Source organism: Salmo trutta, chromosome 27, assembly GCF_901001165.1.
Source record: "Salmo trutta chromosome 27, fSalTru1.1, whole genome shotgun sequence".
NCBI classification, from domain to species: Eukaryota; Metazoa; Chordata; class Actinopteri; order Salmoniformes; family Salmonidae; genus Salmo; species Salmo trutta.
Window position 1 is genome coordinate 14309567 of NC_042983.1, and position 24588 is coordinate 14334154.

The 24588-nt window shown below is 43.3% G+C and overlaps 1 protein-coding gene across 3 annotated transcripts in view; it reads right to left on the reverse strand.

The window, feature by feature from the left end:
• The window catches only part of LOC115164376 (synaptic vesicle glycoprotein 2C), a 34542-nt gene extending 13188 nt beyond the window's left edge, over positions 1-21354 (reverse strand). The window contains exons 1-5 of one of the 3 annotated variants that reach the window (XM_029716792.1): positions 21275-21354; positions 20160-20321; positions 11005-11804; positions 3055-3235; positions 1049-1200 (exon numbers count right to left, since the gene is read on the reverse strand). In XM_029716792.1, coding sequence (XP_029572652.1) covers positions 1049-1200; positions 3055-3235; positions 11005-11611 — 940 coding nt within the window. In that variant the 5' untranslated portion in view covers positions 11612-11804; positions 20160-20321; positions 21275-21354. Of the gene's footprint in view, positions 1-1048; positions 1201-3054; positions 3236-11004; positions 11805-20159; positions 20719-21274 lie in introns of those variants that run through there. The other 2 variants (XM_029716791.1, XM_029716793.1) reach the window with 2 other exon arrangements.
• Between the last annotated feature and the right edge of the window lie 3234 nt (positions 21355-24588).

Genomic DNA, 24588 nt, shown 5'->3' on the forward strand with positions numbered 1-24588 from the left:
GGTCTGCAGCCTCTACGTTAGAAGGACACATGTCAAGAACAGAACTAAGCCAACCTCGGCGTGAGCTATGGTATGAACTGGTATGAACTTTGAGCTTATTCACTACAGAAGTGATACTTCCTAGCCGTTGAGTTAGCCGCTGCTAACGTGGGCTAGGAAAGGACGGACGACGGATCCAGTCTAACAACCAGACGAAGATACCACCACGTATCCAATTTACCACCATTGACATTCTTCCACTACAGGAAGATCTGTTGGCCAACCCGGCCAGCATCTACGACCAATCTACCGAAGCGCAGCTCAGAGTAAATATTTATTGCATTTTCCTTTTCCAAATGGGCGGTAATTTAGAATGCATAAGATAATGTATTTACGATAGCATAGCTGCTGTTTCTTTGTTCCTAAGTCTTCCCGCCCTTTCATTCAAGCCCAACCCCCTTTCCTTTGTGTAACCAGGTTCCGTCCACCGGGACGTTTTCTGTATGACATCATTGGTGTTCTGTGTATTTGTAATTCTGTGTGATTAGTTAGGTATTTAGTAAATAAATAATTAAACCCAATTTTGTATTGCTGATTCAACTTGTTAGCTAGGGTTCGTGAAGATAACCAAGAATTTACAACTTTCATTATGAGACTGAAAATAGGATAAGGGTTAATATTGACTGCTATCGATGTAAAATATTACTAAGTATTTTAAGAGTTTATTCGGAAGATAACAGCTCTATAAACGTTCTTCCGTGGTGCCCCGACTTTCTAGTTAATTACATTTACATGATTAGCTTAATCAGGTAATATTAATTACAGAGAAATCATTTTATAAGTTAGCATGTCATATCACTTAATCCGGCATAGCCAAAGACACGACAATGTGGTATAACAGTATACTACTTACCGTAGTGCGTTAATGTGGTATATCAGTATACTACTTACCGTAGTGTGGTATAATGTGGTATAACAGTATACTACTTACAGTAGTGCGTTAATGTGGTATAACAGTATACTACTTACCGTAGTGTGGTATAATGTGGTATAACAGTATACTACTTACCGTAGTGTGGTATAATGGCCCAGGCCATGGCTGAAGCATAGATCTCTCCAATCATCCAGAACATGCAGAGCCAGCTCAGGTGCTCCCCTCTCTTCTCTCTGGACAGCACCTCCGCAAATAAGGAGAAGACGATGGGTACAACCCCCCCTGTTCTGAAGGAGACAAGGACAGGACAATGAGTTGCTTAATTACTTGGTGGCGCAATGCACCAGAAGATGATATGCCATAGGACAACGAGTAGAGCCACACGGTTTATGCGGAAGGTAACATTTTCTTGACACCTACAAATGATTTGACCCATGAAAATTAACTATATCTATAGTACATTGCTGCAACAACAACAAAAAGCTGTTGTTTTTTTGTTATTTAAAAAAAAAAATTGTGGGGCCTCTATTTTCTCTGAGGAACCTTTTGTATTGTTCAGACGTGACGCAGCTGGAACAGTTTTTACTACTGTAAAAGTAGACAATAGAAACAAACACTCTAACAATTTTCCTCAAAATAAGCCAACTTTGCCAAAAGGGCATTTCCTTGGCTTTCCAGTTAACCATTAGGCTTGGAGCCAGTCGTCCATGACTCCAACAGAAGGCAGTTTGGCTGGTAAGCCTTTTCAATTACATTGTGTCCCTCTGGGGAGAGGGGCGGGAGGCAATTAGTAAATGAGCTCTTGACAGGGACCGTTACACCCCTCCAATATTTTCTCTCTATAAATCAATGCTCTGTTCTTACATTGCTAGACATGTGAGGCTAGAGGCCATGCAGCCAGTGAATAACAATATGGACATTCAGAAATGGTGCTGTAAAGTAGTAGCCTGCTCCACTATCCTGACTGCTGCGCTTTTGTTTCGTTTCATTGTGTAGCGAAATAGAATGTAAGCTCGCGAGATCAGGATGGTCGTATGGGGCTAGTACAGTAGTTTCTAAATCAAATGTCACTTGTCCATCATAAGGCTGCCTTTAAATGCCCCAGAAGCACATTTCAGACAATCATTTGTCAGAGAGCCTTTCACTAAAGGCTTACCAAAAGCCAGTGTGCCATGACGACAGTGATGGCTAAGGAAACATCCCTAGGATTTGTCAAGCCAGGGGAAACCTTGACAAAAACACATCTGATTGAATGAGACACCAGAATCACCGAGTGCAAGACCGAAAGAAAGGACTGAATGTTGTTTGTTGAGATATTGCTTTTAGAATTCTTGTGCACTTTTTGCTTGAACGTTTTCAAATTAATTTGACGAATGAGGGGAATTCTTTTGTGCTAATTGTTTTGTTTTTGAGACTTGTAAAGCATTTTACCAGCAATGTTAAAATCATTAACCCAATCCAAGTAGAAGACGCACAAACGTGTTTACAAAGGCTCACATCAATGAATGAATGAAACAAGGTTTTAAGCCCCTATATTACAGTAAATATATTACAGTAAATCCCCTGTTATCACTGACACAGCCTAGTTGGTCTAAACTAAAGACTTTCATGATGGATGTCAGGAGCATACTGCCATACTGACAGGAGAGTGGTTGACACATTCACTACTAGTCACACATTATTATTATTATTATTATGGATATAGATAGGAGTGAGTAAAACCTCTAGGGGTTATATGGGTGAAATTGAGTTAGTCTATGTTAACAGAATTACAACTAGATATTCATTCAAGAAACCAAAACAGATTATTTACAACAACAGATAATGAATGGATGACTATCTACTGTGAAAAGCAGTCTCTGTGGGAATTAAGGAGTTAACGACGTAGAGCTGCAGGGCCATTTGATGAAGGACTCATCATGGTTGTAGCTAGCTATGTAAACAAACTGAGTCAGTTGTCATTACTCTACTGTTCATGTCACAACTCACAATACATTTTTTAAATCTCCAGTATAATTTGTAATTGACTTTTCTAATTGTTTGTTTAGTGTGGATTATTATGATAATTCAGTACCCCGTTATTTAAGAGAAAGGACACATTGATGTTGCTTGCCATTGTAACCCCAGTCAGATAGACTCACCCAAAGCCTGCGATCACGCGGCAGAGCAGGAAGATGCCGTAACCCTGAACGAAGGAGGACAGGAAGGCGAAGAAGCCGTTCACACACATGCAGATGAGCAGACACTGTCTGCGGCCCACCTTGTCCGACATGCCCCCCCAGAAGAACGCCCCCACCATCATCCCCAGGTACACAATACTGCCTGCAGAGAGAGAGTGACAGACAGAGAGAGATAGATAGAGACCGAGACAGAAAGACAGAGATATTTTAGATCTATACCATATCTATTTGCACAGCACAAAGCAATGCTCAAACCAATTGTCATCGAACCTTCAGACAAACCAACAAATACTGTGTGAATTTGACTGTGTAGATAAGAATTGTATACTGGTGGATAAAGCTAATCTTAATGGTGGATTCACATCGTCTTCAGCAGAACACAGTGGACATTACTGTTAAAAAATGTTATATATATATATCCCATGCTATTTTAATATGCAATGTCATAATCCTATATATATATATATATATATATATCCCCTGCTATTTTAATATGCAATGTCATAATCACCTCTAGTCCCTCTCTACCTGACATCATATCCTTGCCAGGAGACATTGTGTGCTTCCTAAATGGCACCCTATTCCCTTTCTAATGCACTACTTTTGACCAGGACCCATAGTGCTCTGGTCAAAAGTAGTACACTATCTAGGGAACAGGGTGCCATTTGGGACTGAGCCATTAGGATTTATGGCCCCTCCTTGGGCTCTAGCTGCAAAAGTGAAAGGTATAAAATTGTCACAGTAAAGTATGGAGCGGCATTAAGGCCCATTTGTGCTGATTATCATACATCAATAAGATCATGTAATCACCAAATCTGTTGAATGACTCTGTTTTGTGTAATAAATTCCACTTCTCCTGAGAGGGGAGATGTCTTGGTAGAATAACAACTTGATAAATCCTGCTCATCTTTTGACTGTTAAAACCTTTATCTCATGCAGGAATAACAAAGGATCTCTCTTGCCTTACTGCCCAAATCATAACCCAAATTATACTGTAGATTCAACTTTTCTTTCAGTTTTGTGTTCAATTATTTGCACATCCCAAGAGAACACTTCATAAACACTTTCACCAAGAACTATTCAATTCCTGTTACCGGTCAGAATGATAAGGAGTTATACAATATAACTAAGATTTGAGGGATGAAGTCCCTACAGTAAAACACAACCCATTCTCAATCCCACTGTGATGAGTAAATACAGAAGGAATAAACCTGGACCCACTAGTGTAACATGAATCAATGGGATGAAGAATTATGTCAGTAATACAGTGTCCTTCTTTGCGAACCATAAGAAAACCTCCCTGGTCTTTGTTGTTGAATCTGTGCTTGAAATTCACTGCTCGACTTAGGGACCTTACAGATGATTGTATATGTGAGGTATAGATATGGGGCAGTCATTTAAAAAGAACACTATTATTGCACACAGAGTGAGTCCATGCAACTTATTATGTGACTTGTTAAGCACATTTTTTACTCCTGAACTTATTTAGACTTGCCATAACAAAGGGCTTGAATACTTAATGACTTAAGACATTTCAGCTTTTCATTTTTTAACACATTTTTAAACATTTCTAAAAACATAATTCCACTTTGACATTATGGGGTATTGTGTGTATATAAGTACCAACTCAATGTAATCCATTTTAAATTCAGGCTGTAACACATCAAAATGTGGAAAAAGTCAAGGGGTGTGAATACTTTCTGAAGGCAGTGTACAGGGTGACTTGATCTCTGCATGAATTTCACCCACTGCTGATCATGGTCTTGGAACACTATGAGACATCCTTCTCTATTATTAATGCCAAAGTACTGTTCCTGTACCCTGCTCCTCTCTAATCTCAGGAAGATGTTCATCTTCTCAAGTCTAAACAGTATCCACCTTTAGTCATAGTCCTGCTATGGCCTACCAGTCCATTTTCAATCTTTCTAGGATGGAATTATTTCATGCATTGATAGAATGAATGCTGTGAAGTCCTGGTCAAGCGACTTTTCCGTCAAACGTGATTCCTTAAGAGGACTCAGACGCCATCTAAATAAAAAATAATTATATAATAAGAAACCGACATATAAACAGATAAACTGACGAGTAAACAGAAAAGGGATAGCTCTCTCATTACAAAAGCACTGTCATTTATATTTTAAATTTCAGTCGCTATGACAATAAAGAACAGATTGCAGATAGATTAGGCCATATTCTGATTACACATGGTGTGATATAATTTAGCCCGAGGCAATGACGTCTGGTCCAAATAATTTCAATTCAGGGTATAACAAGATACACCTCATTCAGATCTCATCTCCCCACTGTTGTGGATAGATGGGGATCTGACTTAACTCTCTTACTTCAGGGGTCAAACTGGGGTCATTCACACTTGGCCATAGTCGCTGATCTGAGGTCCTATTTTATGATCTAATGGTTGAGATTAGGATTTGGGGAGAGTCAGCAAGCCATTCGGCCATCTTGATACAGCCCTGAAGCCAAGGCATTAGGAAGACAGCATACTCATTGACCTCTTCCTGACAAAAGGGACAACACAAATAATAGTGATATATCAAATACTGCCCATACTTTTCCCCACACTGTTTTCCAAGCCTTAGATTTCCATTTAACACAGCCTGACCAACAGACGTTTGTGTTACACATGCACTTGGACCATAGATTTTTGATCACATTTTAGAGAGGGTTCTTCAGCTTGTCCCCTTCTGTAGTGATGGTGGAACACATCTATACAGTTACATATTGCTATATGTTTTTTGGACAATATTATATTGATACTTTGACTCCAAGTATTGATTTGTAAAGAAAATATATATGTATTTTTTTGCTAGGTAGCGTTAGCTAGCGCTAGTCGGCTGTACCTGCATCATATAGCTTTCTCTCCATCTTCTTTTTAAACAGTGAGCCAACATGTTTTCAGCACTTTTATTCTCATGCTCTCTCATCTCTCTGCAGCAGACATATGTTTTTTAAATTATTATATTATTTTTTTACTTTTACCCCTTTTTCTCCCCAATTTCGTGGTATCCAATTGGTAGTTACAGTCTTGTCTCATCACTGCAACTCCCGTACGGACTCGGGAGAAGCAAAGGTCGAGAGCCATGCGTCCTCCGAAACACAACCCAACCAAGCCACAATGCTCCTTGACACAATGCCCGGTTAACCCAGAAGCCAGCCACAGCATTGTGTCGGTGGAAACACCGTACACCTGGCGACCGTATCAGCGTGCATTGCGCCCACAGGAGTCGATAGAGCGCAATGGGACAAAGACATCCCTGCCGGCCAAACCCTCCCCTAATCCGGATGACGCTGGGCCAATTGCGCGCCGCCCCATGGGTCTCCCGGTCGCAGCCGGCTGCAACAGAGCCTGGACTCGAACCAGGATCTCTAGTGGCACAGCTAGCAACTGCAATGCAGGGCCTTAGACCCCTGCACCACTCGGGAGGCTGCAGCAGACATAGATGTAATATGTTTGGAACATCAAATTGCAATAAAATCACGGTATCTAATCGTAATACTAGAAACGTGAGAATCGCAATACATATCGTATCGGCACCTAAGTATTGTGATAATATCGTATGGTGAGGTCCCTAGCAATTCCCAGCCCTACCCATAAGGGAATCCTTTATGGTTTAGGAAGAACCCTTTCCACCCACAAATAACCCTTTTGTCTCAAAAAGAGAGAAAGGAGCCTAGGATGCCAGATATCTTATAAAACAGTAAAACAGTTGAACCATGATCATACTGTCTAATAGCCCCTAGAGGACGTCCGAATACCTCATTCATGTATTGATTGTTGTGTGTTTTACTGCACAGCATCTGAGGGTGTGATTATCTCAGCACTGGCGCCAGGAAATAACGTGAATCATGGGGGAAAGACATCTACAGTATCACTATGTTGAAATACTCTAGCGTCCCATTCACTAACTGTCTAGGAGCATTTAGCCAGCTACACATGGTTGAGTGCTGTACTGATTGTGCAAAACCTAGATTTATATGCTTGTATCCTCTATATGCTTTTCAGCCACACAAGTACCCATAAAAGCTGTATGACTTCAGACAAGATATTTCTCTTTAACTGTGCAGCTTCTAGTCTCCAGACTATAGTCCCCTGCTACTCTTTTTATGACCAGGCACTTTGCTAGGCGCTAGTTTGCTCCTGAAGAACCCAAGCAGTTATTACGCTGCACAAACTGTTCTGCACGACGGAAGCAGCAGTGGACAGAGCATCTGGAGGTGAAACAGGGTTGGCCACACTTTCTAAGAAGTATGATACTAGTGCATTTAGGAATGTTCGTTCTACACACATTACACATGGTTACTAAATAAAGTACTGCTAGACTAAATGACATACAGGAATAGATATGACCAAATAGACATTCACCCCTTAGTTAAGGATAGCTTAGAGACAGACAGAGTGGCTCAGTGCTCCCCATTATTTGTAGCCACTTCCTGTCCTATTATGGCAGGGGAGTGACGGGGACGGGGGGGGGGGGGTGAATGCAGCTTCATTCAAACCTGTAGGCCAACAGAGGGTCAAGTCAATTCACATGTTATCCTCTGTCACAGGCTTTCACCTTACCTTCCGTATAGAAACCTCATTTATACACAGGTCACATCTAGAATAGCTGGGGAAAGGCAGGGTGAACGTGTGTGTTTCTATTCCCTGGTGAGGGCTAGAGGGTGTGAGAGAGGAGAGTTGTGATGATGAGGTGATAAGTGGCCAAGCAGGAGGTGGTGAAACAACATGACTGTCTGGGTGATTGGGTTCTCTCAACAGGGTGAAATGAGACTGAATCTTTGACAGGAAAAACAGACACCCTACTACACTGCCCTGGGATATTTTTTTTAGACCAGAGGAAAGAGTGCCTCCTACTGGCCCTACAACACCACTTTCAGCAACAGTCTCCCATCCAGGGACCGACCAGGACCAACCCTGTTTAGCTTCTGAGGCTAGCCAGCAGTGGGATGCAGGGTGGTATGCTGCTGGTCCCAAAAGTGAAGAGAATATACAGTATTTGGATTTGGACAGCTTATCTGCATGGCAACGAAACTCTACATCGTCCAATAAAAAACACCTTGCATCACAACTCTCAGACACAACAGTCCCAAAGCACTCACATAGGTCACAGACATGTCAAAACACATCTCCAAAACAGGGGAATGTTCAACAAACAGTCAGACACGCACCAACACACAAACCCTAAAGGGGGAGGTGCTGGAGCTGAACAGTGCGGCAAAACACACACACACACATACACCCAGTTAAGTATCATGATTCAGCAGCTCTTGTAAACTTGACAATGAAGGGCAAAAAGAGAGAGAAAATAAAATAAATTGTAATGGGGAGGAGAAAAGGGCAGATGGAGAAGGAGAAGGTGAAGGAGAAGGATTTAAACAAATAGAAAAGGGCAAAGAAAATTAGCATAGTGAGAGGAGAACGAGGGAGAGAAGTTCGGAAAAAGAGGAAAGAAGTGAAGAATAAGAGAGTGAGGGATAAAGAAAAAGAGAGGAAACGGAGTTCAGAGAAAGGGTGTATGAGAGGAAGTGAAGAGAGAGAGGGGGGGCATGGTGGGGGTGTTTTTTGTGCTGTCAGATCCTGAGGAGCCCCCTAAGAGTAGTGAGAGCGCTCAGCTGCATCATGGTCTCTTTTCCGATTTCACGCTTTGATGCTCTTCACTCTTACAGGGGTAAACTGTTTCAGCGCCACACAAAACGCATGCCCCGTTCTATTCATACTGCATATAGGGGAGTACGGCGTGCCTGTCTGAAGCTAATTCTGTCACTGTAAACAACGGTCTGGTGATTTCCTTTTATTTGTATTTTTTACTGTTTTCATACTCTCTCTTCACCTATCCTCTCGTCTCTTTTCTCCTCTCCTCTCTTCTGATCTTCTTTCATTTCCTGTCTGCTTTCTTTCTCACTGTGCTGATCTCTCCCCGCTCTTCTTTTTCTGCTTGTGTCCTCCTCTTCTTTCCTATATCTTTCCTCTTCTTTCCTTTCCTCTCCTCTCCTGTCCTCTCCTCCACTCTCCTTTTCCCCTCCTCTCCTCTCTTCTGTTCAGCTCCTTTACACTGAGCAGCGTGTAATCACATTTGTACCAGATCATGTCAGGCTTGATGGGATTCGTGCCCCCTCTTCTGCTGTAAGAAAACCACCACCTCTGCAGAAAAAAAGATTGGGTCTCTTTGTCATATTTTTGGTTGGTGGGGGTAGCAAAGATTTCAATGAAATCTTTATGAAATTATACTTATCTTGGGCCCAGGGGTGCAAGCACAATGGGATGACTCATTCAGCTAAGTAATGCTTCTAAGCTCCCTTGCATCAAGGGTAATGACCAGATAGGCGTGAAGTATTTTGATACTATGAGTGCTCGATAAGAGAGTCCCCCCCCACACACACACACACACGCTCTCCCACCCCACAGCCCTCTACCACACACACTCTCTCTGCGGTAGCAGCGGGTAGTGTAATCTCTGCAGTGGCACTGCGATCTCACTGCAGTTTAGCCATGCTCAGCTGCCCCTGGCCTGGACCACGCAGAAACTCACAGCCTGCCAGCTGGCTACCATATACAGAGAGAGACGGGGGAGGGAGAGAGAGAGAGACAGGGAGAGAGAGAGACAGAGGGAGGGAGAGAGAGAAAGACAGGGAGAAAGACAGGGAGAGAGAGAGGGAGAGAGGGAGAGAGAGAGGGAGAGAGAGAGCGAGAGAGAGAGAGAGAGAGAGAGAGAGAGGGGGATAGGGATGGGAGAAAGGAAGGAAGTGGTAAAAAGGAGGAAGGAGGGAGAGATGTAAAGACAGAATGAAGGAGACAAAAAAGAGGAGGGAGAACAAAGGAGAAAGAGACTAAGAAAGGAAAGGGAAAGAGTTACAGAAAGAGAAAGGGAAGAAAACAGAAGAGGTGGAAAGTGAGGTGAGGTACTTTCTCATTCCTCCATTGTTCCCATGCAGCAGTTAAGATTCCTGTGGGATCCTGTTAGGTACAAATTTTATTCTGTAATTTAATCAGATTGATTTCATTTAATTTTTCAGATTGTATTATCCTGTTACACTGGGCTCAGTTTGACCAGCTTGCGATACAAAGCCTCAGTCTCTAGGATGTTATTCCTGTTTCCCTGCGATGGCTCTGCATGGAAACAACTAAGTAAACTCAGGTTGAACTAACCAACCACCAAAGCACTGACACCTGTATTGTTTGTATACAAAATGCACAGATGTGTAAGGAAATATTCCACAGAAAATCATGGTTTCCGGGTGGGACGGGAGGATGCGGGCGGGTTTATTTGAATATTTTTGTAGCTCTAACCCCGCTCTGAAAAAGAAAAATGACAAAACTAAATGAAAAGAGACACATCTGATGATGATCACATTGGACTCCAACAAGGTCAAAGTAACTCCACCATACACACAGACAAACACAATCCCGTTCAACCTGAGTCACCTCATCAGGGGAGGGAGGGAGGGAGGGAGGGAGGGAGGGAGGGAGGGAGGGAGGGAGGGAGGGAGGGAGGGGGAGAAAGAGAGAGAGAGAGAGAGAGAGAGGACATGAATAAGGGTAAGCAGAGCATGGAGCAGTGAAAGTAGTTGTGCCATGTCTCACTGTGCAGGGGGTGGAGGGCTGACTGATTCTATGTTTTTACAGTATGACATTAACACAGGCAGCCCCTGGACACACATGTCGTGTCAGACTCGATAGTGATGGATTACAGACCTGCAGCCATCTGGACTAGTGTGACTCCAAGTGAACACATTGGGAAAACTAGTCCCTCAACAAAGACACAGAAACCAACGTACCGTTACACAGTACTCTGTAGACAACAGTCATTTAATCCTGTTGTGATCTTACAGAAGCTTACAAAAACTGCTAAGCACTCATGTTTTAAACACACACGCACACCCCTAACTGCTTACCTAGCCATCCAGATCTGGAGTTGGAGCCACCCAGAGCACACATGTCCGTCTCGGCGCTGGGTAGAACGAACCCCACCACAAACACCTCCACCCCATCTGACATGAGGGCCAGGCCCAGCACCAGGAACAGCTGCCACTGGAACCTGCCGTGGCCACACTCCTGGATGATCAGCTCATACTGCTGGGCGAGTTCCTCCTCGTCCGCCTGCCTCTCCTGCTCCAGCTCCTTACGATCTTTCAGGCTGTCTGTGACGGGCTGCCCCAGAGCCACCTGCCCCTCCCTGGCCCGCCTGTCTCCGGCCGTTGGGATTCCTTGGTACTCCCCTTCGTAGATCTCATCTTCGTCATCATGGCCCTCTGTGGCGTCGCTGGCATCACTGGCCTGGTCGTTGTCATTGTAGCCTCCGTCCTGCCTGGGAGGGTTACGGTAAAAGTCGTCCCCCTCGTCCACCTCGTCCTCGAAACGGCTGTATTTGCGCTGGGAGTACTCGTCTGTGGTGCTGTCCACAACCTTGTTGACCTTTTTCACAGCGTGCCGCTTGGCCTCCTTGGCGATGTCCTTGGCCCCCTTCACTAAGGAAGTCCTGTTTTCGTAGCTGTCGTCCATTTTAGCTCTGATGGAGGTTCAGGAGTGGGAGTACAGGGGGGTAGGAAGAGGGCGGAGGGAGATGGATGGAATCCGGCAGAGAGGTTTGGGAGCAGAGCAGAGTGGTGGGTCTGGAGATGCAACAGGGAAAACCCTGAAGTCTGCAGTCACCACAGGAAGTTACCCTCACTGGCTATGGTGTTCATTGGTCAAGCTATGGAAGAAAGAGAGAGAGGGGGTGGGAGAGAAAGCGCAAGAGAGAGAGAGGTTCCAGTCAGATAAGGTGAATAACTCGGGAAGTTTCGACAGCTGCATTCATAACCAGACAAACAGGTGTTGCAGAAAAACAGCACTGACACCTAACTCTCTTAAACATTCGCTCGCTGTCCTGCCTGCCTGCCCCTTTCCCCTTTAATAATTTCCTTGAGTGATGTAAAGAAAATGGCTTTGGCCGTATTACACAGTTTATATTCATGAAGTATATTACATTTCCAGGAGAGCTCCCCTGTTCTATATTTCATGAGTCTCCTTCAGTCTCAGGTCTTAAACAGAGACAGGAAATATGCTGAGTCATGATCCTTCTGTTGGAGAAGGAGCTAATAAACAAGGTTCTGGAAAAAATGTATTTGTCTTTAAATAAAGCGCCGGTATATAAGAGCAGGTGTGGTGACCCAAGCGGAACATTAGTGTCATCCTTAAATCCATGCATGAGGAGGATCCACGGGAAACACTGAAGGCAAATGGCCTCTGTGTCACCAGCATAATGTACAAACACACACACACACACTGTGTGTTCGAAGGAAATTGATTTGGCAACGTCACTGATTTCATACACATGAATTAGGACACACGCACACACACAATGGACACACGCACACACACTCCTCCCAGTCAGAGGAGGCCTGGGTTGGCAAGAGGGCACCCTCAGCAGAGTGGAAACAACCGGATGCATACGGTTTTCAGGGGAAATGGAAAGAGAGCCTGTGACGCGACTTCCGCTTTTGGACGTTAACAAGGCGACACTCCATCTCAACTCCTCCTCCACATTTACTGGATTGGTTGAATAGGGCAGAAGAGAACCTCCCCTCTCGTCAGGATCAGAAAGAAAGAATTGCCGTTCAGGCGTTTCTTTTACGGCTGCTACATTAGGTTAGCAGGCAGGAGTGTGACCCCAACATAACCCTGGAGTGATTCATTGTGAAAGATCAAAGTGTAAACCAAGACCTACAGTATATCACAGATTGACTTAATCTCCCTAGCTGAACTCTTTCATATTACAGTTGCATAAAATAGACATTGCTGATTGAAGGGAAGAAAGAAGTTAATTGGGAACTGTCAAGCAATTATCCAATGGAAGAAGGCGTTGATTCTGGTAGAGACTGAGAGGTGTGTCCTTATTTTGTCAAATTATAAGTGCTGAAATGTTATATTTTGGTGTATTTTTGATTAACAAGTGTGGGTGTGTGTATCTCTGCATCCGTTCAGTGTGTCTCTGAGCTGCTCTCCACGGGGCCTAATGAACACTGAAGCTCTGTCAGGAGGCCACAAATCACCTCCCAGGCTCCAGCTCCCATTATACAATTTTACTGGGCAGAATGACACGCTGATTCAAGGTGACTCTGCTAATCCCTTCTGTCTCAGTGGCTGGCTTCTGCAGTTAAGACCAACTCTCCTTTTATATGTACTGGTCATATTGCCTGTGTTATTCATCATTGTGACTAGTACAGGGTTCTGTGTGTTACTGCTTTGTCGTTCTCGTTATTGGGATCCTTTTTTTTGCAGAGAACCTTAGTTTGATGAACTTCGCTGAGCTGTATTACAGAGGACACTCAGGTTAGGTGAAGTTAAATAACCATCTTCAGAGATTTAATATGCAAACCTGTCTCTCTCAACCCCCCTGCTATACTGTGCTACTCTCCTATTGGAGCCCATTCTGCAGTTTATCTTGACAGCGAAGCTTGCACTTTTAATGCTTCTGTTATGTGAACTCAGAGTCAGGCGCTGCCAGTGGCTTGTCAAGACTCCTGACAGACTCTCAAGACATTGACGCTTCCTAGTGTTTCATGCAGGTCATGAGTTGGGTGGTCACACATACACACACACACACACACACCTCTAAATGCAAAGTAAGCAAGCACACAAACACTCACACACACAGACGCACACTCTCTCATGCACTCTCTCTCTCACACACACACACTGATCACACACACACACAGTGGGTTGTGTGTGTGTGTGTGTGTGTGTGTGTGTGTGTGTGTGTGTGTGTGTGTGTGTCCAGCATCTGTCTGTCAGAGAGTCTGTGGAGCAGAGTCCAAGCCCCCCTGTCAGTGGTGATGAGGATCAGTGAAGACGTGTGCATACCAAGGCCCTCACAGTCCACCTCACCTGACCACCATTGACGAGACCGAGACAGCACAGACAGCCAGACCAACAGGGGCAGTCTCACTGCCATCTATCATACCACTCCTACATCCTTCTCCTCACATCTGATCTGTCTATCACTCCCCTACCCTATTCCCCTTTTCTATCCATTATACCTCGCACTACTTTCTTCTGTTCATTTATACCCTTCCATTCAACCTCTCCCTCCACCGTCCCCTCGTATCCACCTGTCAAACTAACTAACTAGTTATCACTCCAAACCTCTACCTAGTCTCCTTCAAACACACCTAACTGCCCTAACTATATACAGTAGGTAAGGCATTTCACCAAACTAGGCCCTATGTACCTTCCTACCGAGTGTGCAAAATGTGTCAAAATTATTATTTTTTAAATCCATAAATGTGTGTACTGATTGAAAAAGGATGTTTTTACAAAAACAAAATCAACCAAAAACATACGTCTCTACTTGGTTGTAACGCCCCATCCCCACCCCGATCCATTCTCCATCCCCACCCCATCCATTCTCCATCTCCTCCATTCTCCATCCCCACCCCCATCCATTCTCCATCTCCTCCATTCTCCATCCCCACCCCCATCCATTCTCCATCCCCACCCCCATCCATTCTCCATCTCCTCCATTCTCCATCCCCACCCCATCCATTCTCCATCTCCTCCATTCTCCATCCCCACCCCATCCATTCTCCATCTCCTCCATTCTCCATCCCCACCCCCATCCATTCTCCATCCCCACCCCATCCATTCTCCATCTCCTCCATTCTCCATCCCCACCCCCATCCATTCTCCATCCCCACCCCCATCCATTCTCCATCTCCTCCATTCTCCATCCCCACCCCCATCCATTCTCCATCCCAACCCCATCCATTCTCCATCTCCTCCATTCTCCATCCCCACCCCCATCCATTCTCCATCCCCACCCCATCCATTCTCCATCTCCTCCATTCTCCATCCCCACCCCCATCCATTCTCCATCTCCTCCATTCCTACCAAACCCATTTCAGTTCACACTGTGATGTCATCCTGCACCAGGCCTGACAAGGCAATCAACGCCCCGAGATATCCCTAGCAGGGTACCACTGTCACGGGAGAGTGTGGACTGACATACAGAGGGGTTAACAGGGAAAAAACTACTTTGGGGTTGGCTGAGATCAACAATGCTAAGAGCTATAGATCCCTTAGGACCATGATTAGTTGAGTATATCACTGAGTCAGGAATTCCTGCACTCCATTCTATCTGAGTCAAGACTGGAAGAGATATAGCTACTAGCTAGCAACATTGGTTTTACATTGAATATATCGTGTTGGCCATTTGTGTCTTCAGTGGTGTTGCTTGCAAATGGGCCTTGGTGCCCCACAGTTAGTTTATATCACAATATATTGCTTTCTCAAATTGGCCTGAATTCATGACACAGATCACTTGACACAAGGCCATTTTACTTTTACAAGCAGGAGGTTAGAATGAAAAACAAAAGCTTGCAGGAGAAGTTTGCAGGTTTCCTGATCCACACCGACTGAAGGCAGTGAACACTTCCTTTATTTTCATGAGATCATAAAATCCTATATTGGATATAATAGCAATGTAGGGGAAGCAATCTATTTAAACAGAAATTATGAATATATTCCATCTTAGTCATGTTTGACTTGTGGATGTCCTCCCCTTTGAAAGACAAGCATGGATGGACAGTTTGGCAGTTGGTTTGTTCCATCAGCATCAAAACGGAGAGTGCATGACCTCATCTGTAAGACGGAGCCTGGGATTGGGATGTCTTCAGTTAGGAGATTTCATCAGACACTGATGCCATTACTGAGAGTGGAGAGAGAGAGAGAGAAAGAGATTGAGAGAGAGAGAGCAGAATGGTGGAATACATAGAAAAGAGAGATGTATAAAGAGGGATAGGAAAAGGGAGTGGTATGGAGACAGGAGGATGAGGGGAGCGATATGGAGGTGAGATGGGGAGAGGGAGAGGGGGAAAGAGTTGAGATGAAAGAGGAGAGGGGATGGCAGGAAAGAAAGAGAGAGGGTTGAAGGGAGAGAAGAGGGGGATGAGTGAGAGAGACTAAAGGAGAGTAAAGAAAGTGAGAGAGGAATGGAAGAGGGCTAAGGCAAACTAGTCATGTGGGTATACAGATTAGACCTGGAGGAAACCTGCTTCAATAGTGCTCTGTAGTGCAGAGTCAACCTTCACAAGGATATATTGATGATGGCGAATGGCTTGAAGTCAACTTTTGCAGGTTGGCAATACCTTTTTTCTCTGTAAGAACCAGAATTATAAATATTATTGTTGACTTCAATGAATCTCGTGCTCAGTGGAGATAAGACATACAGTAGGAATTCACCCCATGCTTATAATAATAGATAGCTTCCCTCAGCCACCACTGTATTGAATGGAACTAATGGTGTTGTGACGTCACGTGATGGTGCTGGTCAAAATAAATGGCACTTATATATGCACTCTACACACACTATGTCGTGACCTACAATAAAAAAGGAGGATCGCATCTAGAGCATTCACAGTTTAAGCCAAGGTAGTATACACACATCCGGCAGATTTCACAGATGCAGGACATAATGGCCAATGGGATATCAGATAACTGCACCCTGTTCATCTTTGGGATTTGTATTACAATATCACCTAGTTCCCGTTTACTATTACTATGTCACATAATAGTTAACAGAGTCACATTTGAGTCAGGGAGGGAGGGAGGATCCAAACAGTGTACTGTAGGTGTTGTCCCTTGGTTCCCAGTGGACACACACTGGTTCCTGTTTGATCTGAGCGGTGGACATATGGTCACCCAGCCATGCCAGCCCCTCACTGCAGAGCTAGGAAACACAGAGAGCTCGAACAGAGAAGACGGCGAGCACGCCACTCGCTGCTGAATGCGGCTTTTACACTATAGTCTTTGGCAGTGATTCACCAGCCTGACACCGGTTAGGAAAGGGACTTCTTTGTACCACCACAAATTACACCAAGAGAGAAAATTGTGAAAATGGAGACACACATGTATGTGTGAAGAGATTAAAGAATTTATGCAGGACATTTTTGCAGAAAATGATGTGGTTCAAATGTTAACTGGAGATAGAATGCGAAGTTCAGAGGTCGTGGCTGAATAACATTACTGTATGATGCCAAGTAATTACATTACCAGGTTCAATCATCCCAGATATACAAATGATGTATCTGTAAATTGTTAATTTGCTTAGTGCTTAGACAGGGTTACTTGCATGGCTGACTCACTGGGTCTATTTGGAGGCCTCCACTTTTACTGCATTGTCATTGGACCAGTGTCAATTAACTACCTCTCTCAATGATGTAGCTTTGAGTTGAGAGGGGTTGCTAGAGTGTATGGTCCACCTGGGAGAAAACGATTTGGGTTTAGATTTGAGTGACAAAACTATAAGATTCGGGATTGATTGGTGATTGATTGGTTAACTGGTTGGAGATCTTCCAGGAGCTTTTTCCAGGAGCTTTTTCCTGAATCTGAAAGCCATGGCTTATTTACATAAGTATTCAGACCCAGTGCTATGAGACTCGAAATTGAGCTCAGGGGCATCCTGTTTCCATTGATTATCCTTGAGATGTTTCTATAACTTGATTGGAGTCCGCCTGTAGTGAATAAAATTGAAGTTGACATGATTTGGAAAGGCACACACCTGTCTTTATATGGTCCCACAGTTGACAGTGCATGTCAGAGCAAAAACCAAGGCATGAGGTTGAAGGAATTGTCCGTAGAGCTCCGAGACATTATTGTGTCGAGGCACAGATCTAGGGAAGGGTACCAAATAAATTCTGCACCATTAAAGGTCTCCAAGAACACAGAGGCCTCCATCATTCTTAAATGGAAGAAGTTTGGAACTACCAAGACTCTTCCTAGAGCTGGCCGCCTGGCCAAACTGAGCAATTGCTACATTTTAGAATAAGTCTGTAACGTAACAAAATGTGGAAAAAGTCAAGGGGTCTGAATACTTTCCGAATGCACTGTAAATGCATGTGAAAAACTGCATCACCTCTTGCTCTGTGCACTTAGCAGTGGATGAGCTACCGAGTGAGTGTTGTATTTGTTTTCTGTCATCCGTAGCTAGTGCAGTAATACCCACATAGTGCAGTAATACCCACAAGGACGGGGTTACGACTCATTTATGGCCCAAAAATAAGAAGCTAGCTTTGAAGTGGGACTGGTTTGTCCGGTTGAAGCAAGCAGATTGGAGTAAGGGAACCGTGCGCACATCTACTGTGTGCAGTGCTCACTTCACTCTGGAGGACTTCGATGGCTTAGTTTAACCAGTGGAAGGCAGGATTCGGAATGAGACTGAATGAAACCAGGTGCTGTGCCATGTGTGAATGTGAACCCTGCAACCTCTGTTTCCTACCGACCTGCCGGTACACCGCAAGTGTCAGCAGTGATGGAGATAAACTGGGTAAATTCAATGTGGATTTACCTCACTATATCGCTATTGGATTCGCTGACTCTCCCTCGGCCGGTGAAACGACCTCTCCCTCTGAAGGCCTCTCTCTGACTCTTCTTTGGTAGCTAACTCAGCCGTCAATCTGTATTTCTCCGCTCTCTCTACATTATATCTGGTGGCGTATTTGTGTGTGTTTTGCGAGTTCCTACCTGTGCTAGACAAGTTGTTCTCTGGCTTACTACTTAGCTATGTTGACCGTGGTGATGGTCAACATTGGTAAGCTAGGGTAGTTATCTGTATAGGCTAGCTGGCAGGCTAAAATAACTAACTTTAGCTGTCTGGCTTGCCGACTAAGATAACTTTAAATACTGGTAACATTATTTGATAAATGGTTAGATAGAATTATGTATTTCCAAAACATTGGTTTACTTCAATGTAGCTGTAAGCTAGGTGTTGATAGTAACTGGCTGACTAATGCAGTGCTAAAGTAACGTTAGCAGGCTGGTTGGGCTAATGTTAGCAGGCTAGTAGGGCTAACATTAGCAGGCATGTTGGCTAGCAACCTTGCAAGCTGATTTGTAACAATAAATTCATAAAGTATTTGCTTGTAAGTTGGCTGAAAATTCAATTGAAACCAGTAGTCATGATTCTAAACGTGTTGGCTTAATTTGAAATTATACTTTTGAAGTTATTTCTGTTGGATTTTACATTATAGGGAATAGGCTTGCTTCCCAGGTCCTCCATATTACATCACACCCTGACATGACTTCGGCATTCTTCGGAATTCTGATAACTTTTTTTAATGTAAAAAGTGAGGTGTAACTTTGCATTGGGACTTTTGATGCATATACTAATGCAAATCCACTAGTTACATGTGGTTAGGTGTATGCTCCCTGCCCTTTAAATGTTGCCAAGCAAGCCTACCTATATTGCTCCTACAGAGGATTTTGATGCAGATTTCCGGTTCACTGGCCATGCTCTTTGGTAGCCTGCCTATCGTTGCATTTTCTGAGGTGCAGTCCACGGATGACTCAGTACCCAGCACGCTACTGTACCCGCAGCCTCGCGCTCTTTTTGGCGGTAATGCAGAGTGCTATAAGCGCTCGAGGTAACCGGTCATGTGATAGTCTACTCATTCACCGCAGCGGAGAGCTCCTGTCAGACATGCAGAGATTTGAGACTGTGACAACTATCGACTTCAATTGAAATAAAATGTAATGAAGAACAGATATCATGGACATCATGACTTTACTTGGTGGGTCTGTAAAGGGGTAGCCACAATGTTACATGACTAAAACCAAACTTTCTCTTTGACGTTAGCCTACATTATAGGCTAGTGTCCCAAATGAAGCCTATATATACTCCCAAGTGGTGTATCTGGATGGTTCGAAGCACATTTATTGCACGGACTATGCATAGCCCAAAGAAAAGCCAAGTATAAACACTGAAAAAGCTGGTCAACTTCAGACGTAGGCTGTGAATGAGATTCAGCAGTAGCTTTTTATTATTAATAAAGTGGGGATCCCTGCCAACATCCTCCACACAGTTGCACTGCAGTCTACAATTACGCAATGGAACTTTGCATTTAACAATATCAAAAGTGTATTTTTCTACATTAGCCTACTTTGCACTTAGCCTATAGTGAAAACGATTCTGCATTCCCAGAAAGTCTATATGAAACAATAAAGGAAACACTGTAGGCTAGGCTTTTTGAAAAATACAAATCTCAGATTTACCTCAAGAAATGAAAGCGCTTACCGTTGATTAAGGAGAGGAAAAGTGGATTGCGCTGGTTGTTAGCCATTGCACCAGGCGAGTTGCTTGTGTCTTGTGAATGTAAATTTGCTGGTGTCCCACTGTAGAACTGAGGTAGTTGCTGTCTGCCTGTGTTTTTTTCGATGCTGTTCTCTCCCTGCAGTACTTCAGGAAAGAAGAGAGAGAGAGAGAAGTAGGAGGGACGGGGAGAGCTAGGAGAGAGTGGAATCAATAATTGTATTTCAATTGAGTGATGCCGGCAATTCCGTGAAATGGAACAATGTAGTTAGATGGAGCATGACGTGAAACATTGCGACGGACTGTAGTGTTTGACTTGGGCCAGAGCTGTCCGGAGCGCCGTACCGGCACTTCTATTTTTTGGGGGAATTGCGTACCGGATCTGCATTGAATAGCAATAGGGAGTGGGGATTCATTTCCTGATCCCACTTTGTTCAAGTTTATTTGCCGCTAGTCTGTGAATCTGTGTGTGACAGTAGGCTGTTTGAGATTGTGCAGATTAAAAATGCGCCAACCTGAATGCGCATGATGCGCTGTTCCAACGTGTCAAATTAGAGGTTGTATGGTCATGGAAAGTCCTGGAAATGATTAGAATAATTTTTGCTAATGTAATTCATGAAGACATACTTTTAATATTATCAATCACTTACAATTTTACATATCAACCATTATCGGACCCTTCAGTGCGTGTATGTGTGTGCTGCGTGTGTGCCAGTGCGAGTGGGCGGATGCCGGAGGAGAGAGCGACATTTCAGCAGCAAGTATAATATAATGACAGACGAACAGACTAACTAGATAGCCAATTCAAAACATAACTTGTAGCAGTTATCTCGCTATTTAACTATAGCTAAAGCTCAGCATTAATGTAGTTGTCGCCTTTCCACCGGGACGGTAGATAGCCTAAATAAATGTGCACCGTTGGAAAGCTAGGATTCCCCTCTATTAAACAGTAGGCATGTAATTGCAATAACGGTAAAACATTTCTAAGAATAGCCTAATTGACAAATAACTTCCTGTGCATTGATCTCCCCTGAAACATGAATATTTGAGCCTTATATATAAACATGTCTAGTTAGATACCTTGCTTTGAAGTAGCCTACCTTATCCATCAGATCCCTGATTCATTGAATGAGTTAATCATTTTATAAAGTATTTGGTTGTAATGTTGCAATATTTTACATCAAGGGTGGCAACCATCCTCCAGGATAGCTACTGGGTGTGCAGGCTTTTGTTCAAGCCCTGGTCTAACCACATTGTAGCTTAAACATCAGATGCTCAACATGACTTTTATAGGCAGACTTGGGCGTTTCAGGGCTGGCTCAAAAAGCCAAGCCTGCACACCCAGGAGCTCTCCAGATGAACAACATGTGCAGTTTTACTTTGTGGGGGGTTAAGTGCCCCCCCAAAAGGGCACAATGGCAGGAGAGGGCACAATGGCAGGAGAGGGTAGGCCTTCATGGGATCAGACACAGCAGCCTTCCAGCGTCAATAATGCTTACTTTTTCATGTAGGCTATAATAATAGTCATGAACATTTGGTTAAAAGTCATGGAGAAGTCATGGAAAATGTGTATGAACTGTTAATAGTGAATAATCAGAAGTCTCTATAGCATAATTTGTGAATTTCGGTTAACATAGTCTAATGGACCGACTTGGAAAAAGACAGCTCGTGCACTTCTTTCATCCCAAGTCAAGCGCTGCCCATATGCGATATGATCCGAGGTTTTGATTTCCAGAGCAGGACTTTTTAACAGACAGTTCTTAGATGACTCTAAGCAAACACATTTTCTACAGATTTAAGAACTCATGCTATTCTACAAATGCATTTTAAAAATGTCATATCTTTCCGATGACAGGCCAAAGATGAATGGCATCCATTTGAAAGGCAAATAAATGGTGCTGTAAACAGATTGTATTTGCTGAAACGTTTAGGTAGTATAGCCTTGTGTTTATGTTGCAGTATCTTGGTCATTTGTGTTTTATGGAGTCAGCTTTGTTCTATCCGGCATCGTTCCAAATTCCAACAGCTCGACCTGTTGCAAACCATTGTGCCAAATTATAATTCCCGCCAGTCTCCAACAGCGTGAAGTGTAGGCTAAAGAAAACACAATTTACCCTACTGCAATGTTTTCAAGTTCCCTTGACAAAAATGAGTAATTATCTTTCTTAAATCTTTGAAAACATATGTAGACCATGGCTGGTATAATGTTGAAAACAAAGTAGGCTAGCTTATTCCGTTAAAAAGCGGCAGTGCGTTAGGCTATGTGTAAATTGTTTATAACCACATAAGGCCAACAAGGCGACAACAGGTTTTCATTCGGCGCTGTCCATGGCCCTGAAAGCCATTCTCTGGGAATGGCTGCTGTCCACGGTCCTGAAATTATTTCAGTGCTGAATTTGCGCCATAACAATCCCACTATTACCGTGTGTGTGTACATTTTCAGGGGCATTGCTGGTTTAAATGCACTGATATGTGCTCATTTAGATTGTGTGGGTGAGGAACACCTTAACTCCAGCATAATACATGTATACATGCTACTAGTCTACTATAGAATGAAGAATAATCTACTTACTTCGACAGTTTACTGCAGGTCCAAAATTGTACTGGTACGTCCAACACTGGTAGGCTAGGCTACATACCTGTTGGTGGATATGACACACTGGATACATGCATTATTGATTACCTTTCTATTGCAGGCAGTCTTCAGATAATTCTGTGAATTAGGCCCCAACACACTTTTCTCTCAATAAAATGTCTGAATCATGATGAGATACAGTCCTTAAAATCTTAACTTCCACTAAATACATTACAAGTAACACTGTTTTGTGCTTGCTTAGTTACAAGCATGCATTCATCAAGTTGATCCAAGTAAAAATATATATACACTGAGTATACAAAACATAGATTGACCAGGTGAATCCAGGTGAAAGCTATGATCCCTTATTGATGTTACTTGTTAAATCCACTTCAATCAGTGAAGATGAAGTGGAGGACACAGGTTAAAGAAGGATTTTTAAGCCTTGAGACATGGATTGTGTATGTGTGCCATTCAGAGGGCGAATGGGCAAGACAAAAGATTTAAGTGCCTTTGAACGGGGTATGGTAGTAGGCTCACCGGATTGTGTCATGAACTGCATCGCTGCTGGGGTTTTCACACTCAACAGTTTCCTGTGTGAATCAAGAATGGTCCACCACCCAAAGGAGATCCAGCCGACATGACACATGGGAAGCATTGGAGTCAACATGGGCCAGCATCCCTGTGGAACGCTTTCGACACCTTGTAGAGGCCATGCCCTGGCAAATTGAGGCTGTTCTGGGTGCAACTCATTATTGTTCCTAATGTTTGGTATACTCAGTGTATATGTATACTTTCCTACCTAATTAAGCCTTGCCTTAGTAGGTTACATCCATTTTATTTTGCGTCTCAGTGAAGCGTTCTGTCTGGTCCATTTTTGGAGTAACTCCATTCTTAACCATAGATCAGGATTTTTATAATCTAAGACAGTTAGAAGATCATTCAAATGTATTAAATCAGCATAATGGAGAATTCCAATTCTGTGTTGGCATTCAGTGAGAAGCATGGGATTTGCTTTCACTAAACGCCAACACAGAATTCCAATTGAGATATTGATACCGGTTCCTACCTTTCTGCAAACATACACTGTAGGTTGCACCTGCAGAATAATGGCATGCAACCTAATGCACGGCAGTCCATGACCCAAATCTGGTATTAGTCACCAGAAGAATACTGACTGATAATCAACAAAAATGATGTCATGCGTGTCTCATGCTTCCATATCTATAATGATGGCACCCATAATTACTTGGCAGAACATTGAATGAATGTTATTAATTTAGTCAGTGTTTCAAAGTATCATCCTGGTCTATCACCGCTCCCAGGTCATTGCACCTTCTTCTCAGAACAATAACATTGAGGGCATAGTGATCAATGTTCACAGTTTTGTAAGGTGTTTCCCTTTCAGCATTGAATATGAATAAAAAAGTTGACGATACATTATATTTTCAGTGATGAAAGAGACCGCAATCAGTCTAGAGTCATGAAAAGAGACACTTCAAAAGTAGATAAGAGTTTATTTGATTTATTTCTATACACACAATAGAGTACACACAGATTCTAATTCTTACATATGACAGAATATCACATAATGTTATATAATAATGTTATATAATTACATAACCAGAGATAAGTAGGCTCTTCAGATGAAGTGTGAGACAGTGAGTGCTGGGCTTGTTATGTCAAATCCTAGCGCTTCTCAAATCCACAAGCTGTGGAGAGAGATGGTCAGAGAGTAAAGTGAGGGACTGATGCAGGACAGGACACTCAGCCATACAATACTCACATCCTTAAAGACCACAAACCGTTGCAGCAGTACCACAGAGGAACAAGATGCAC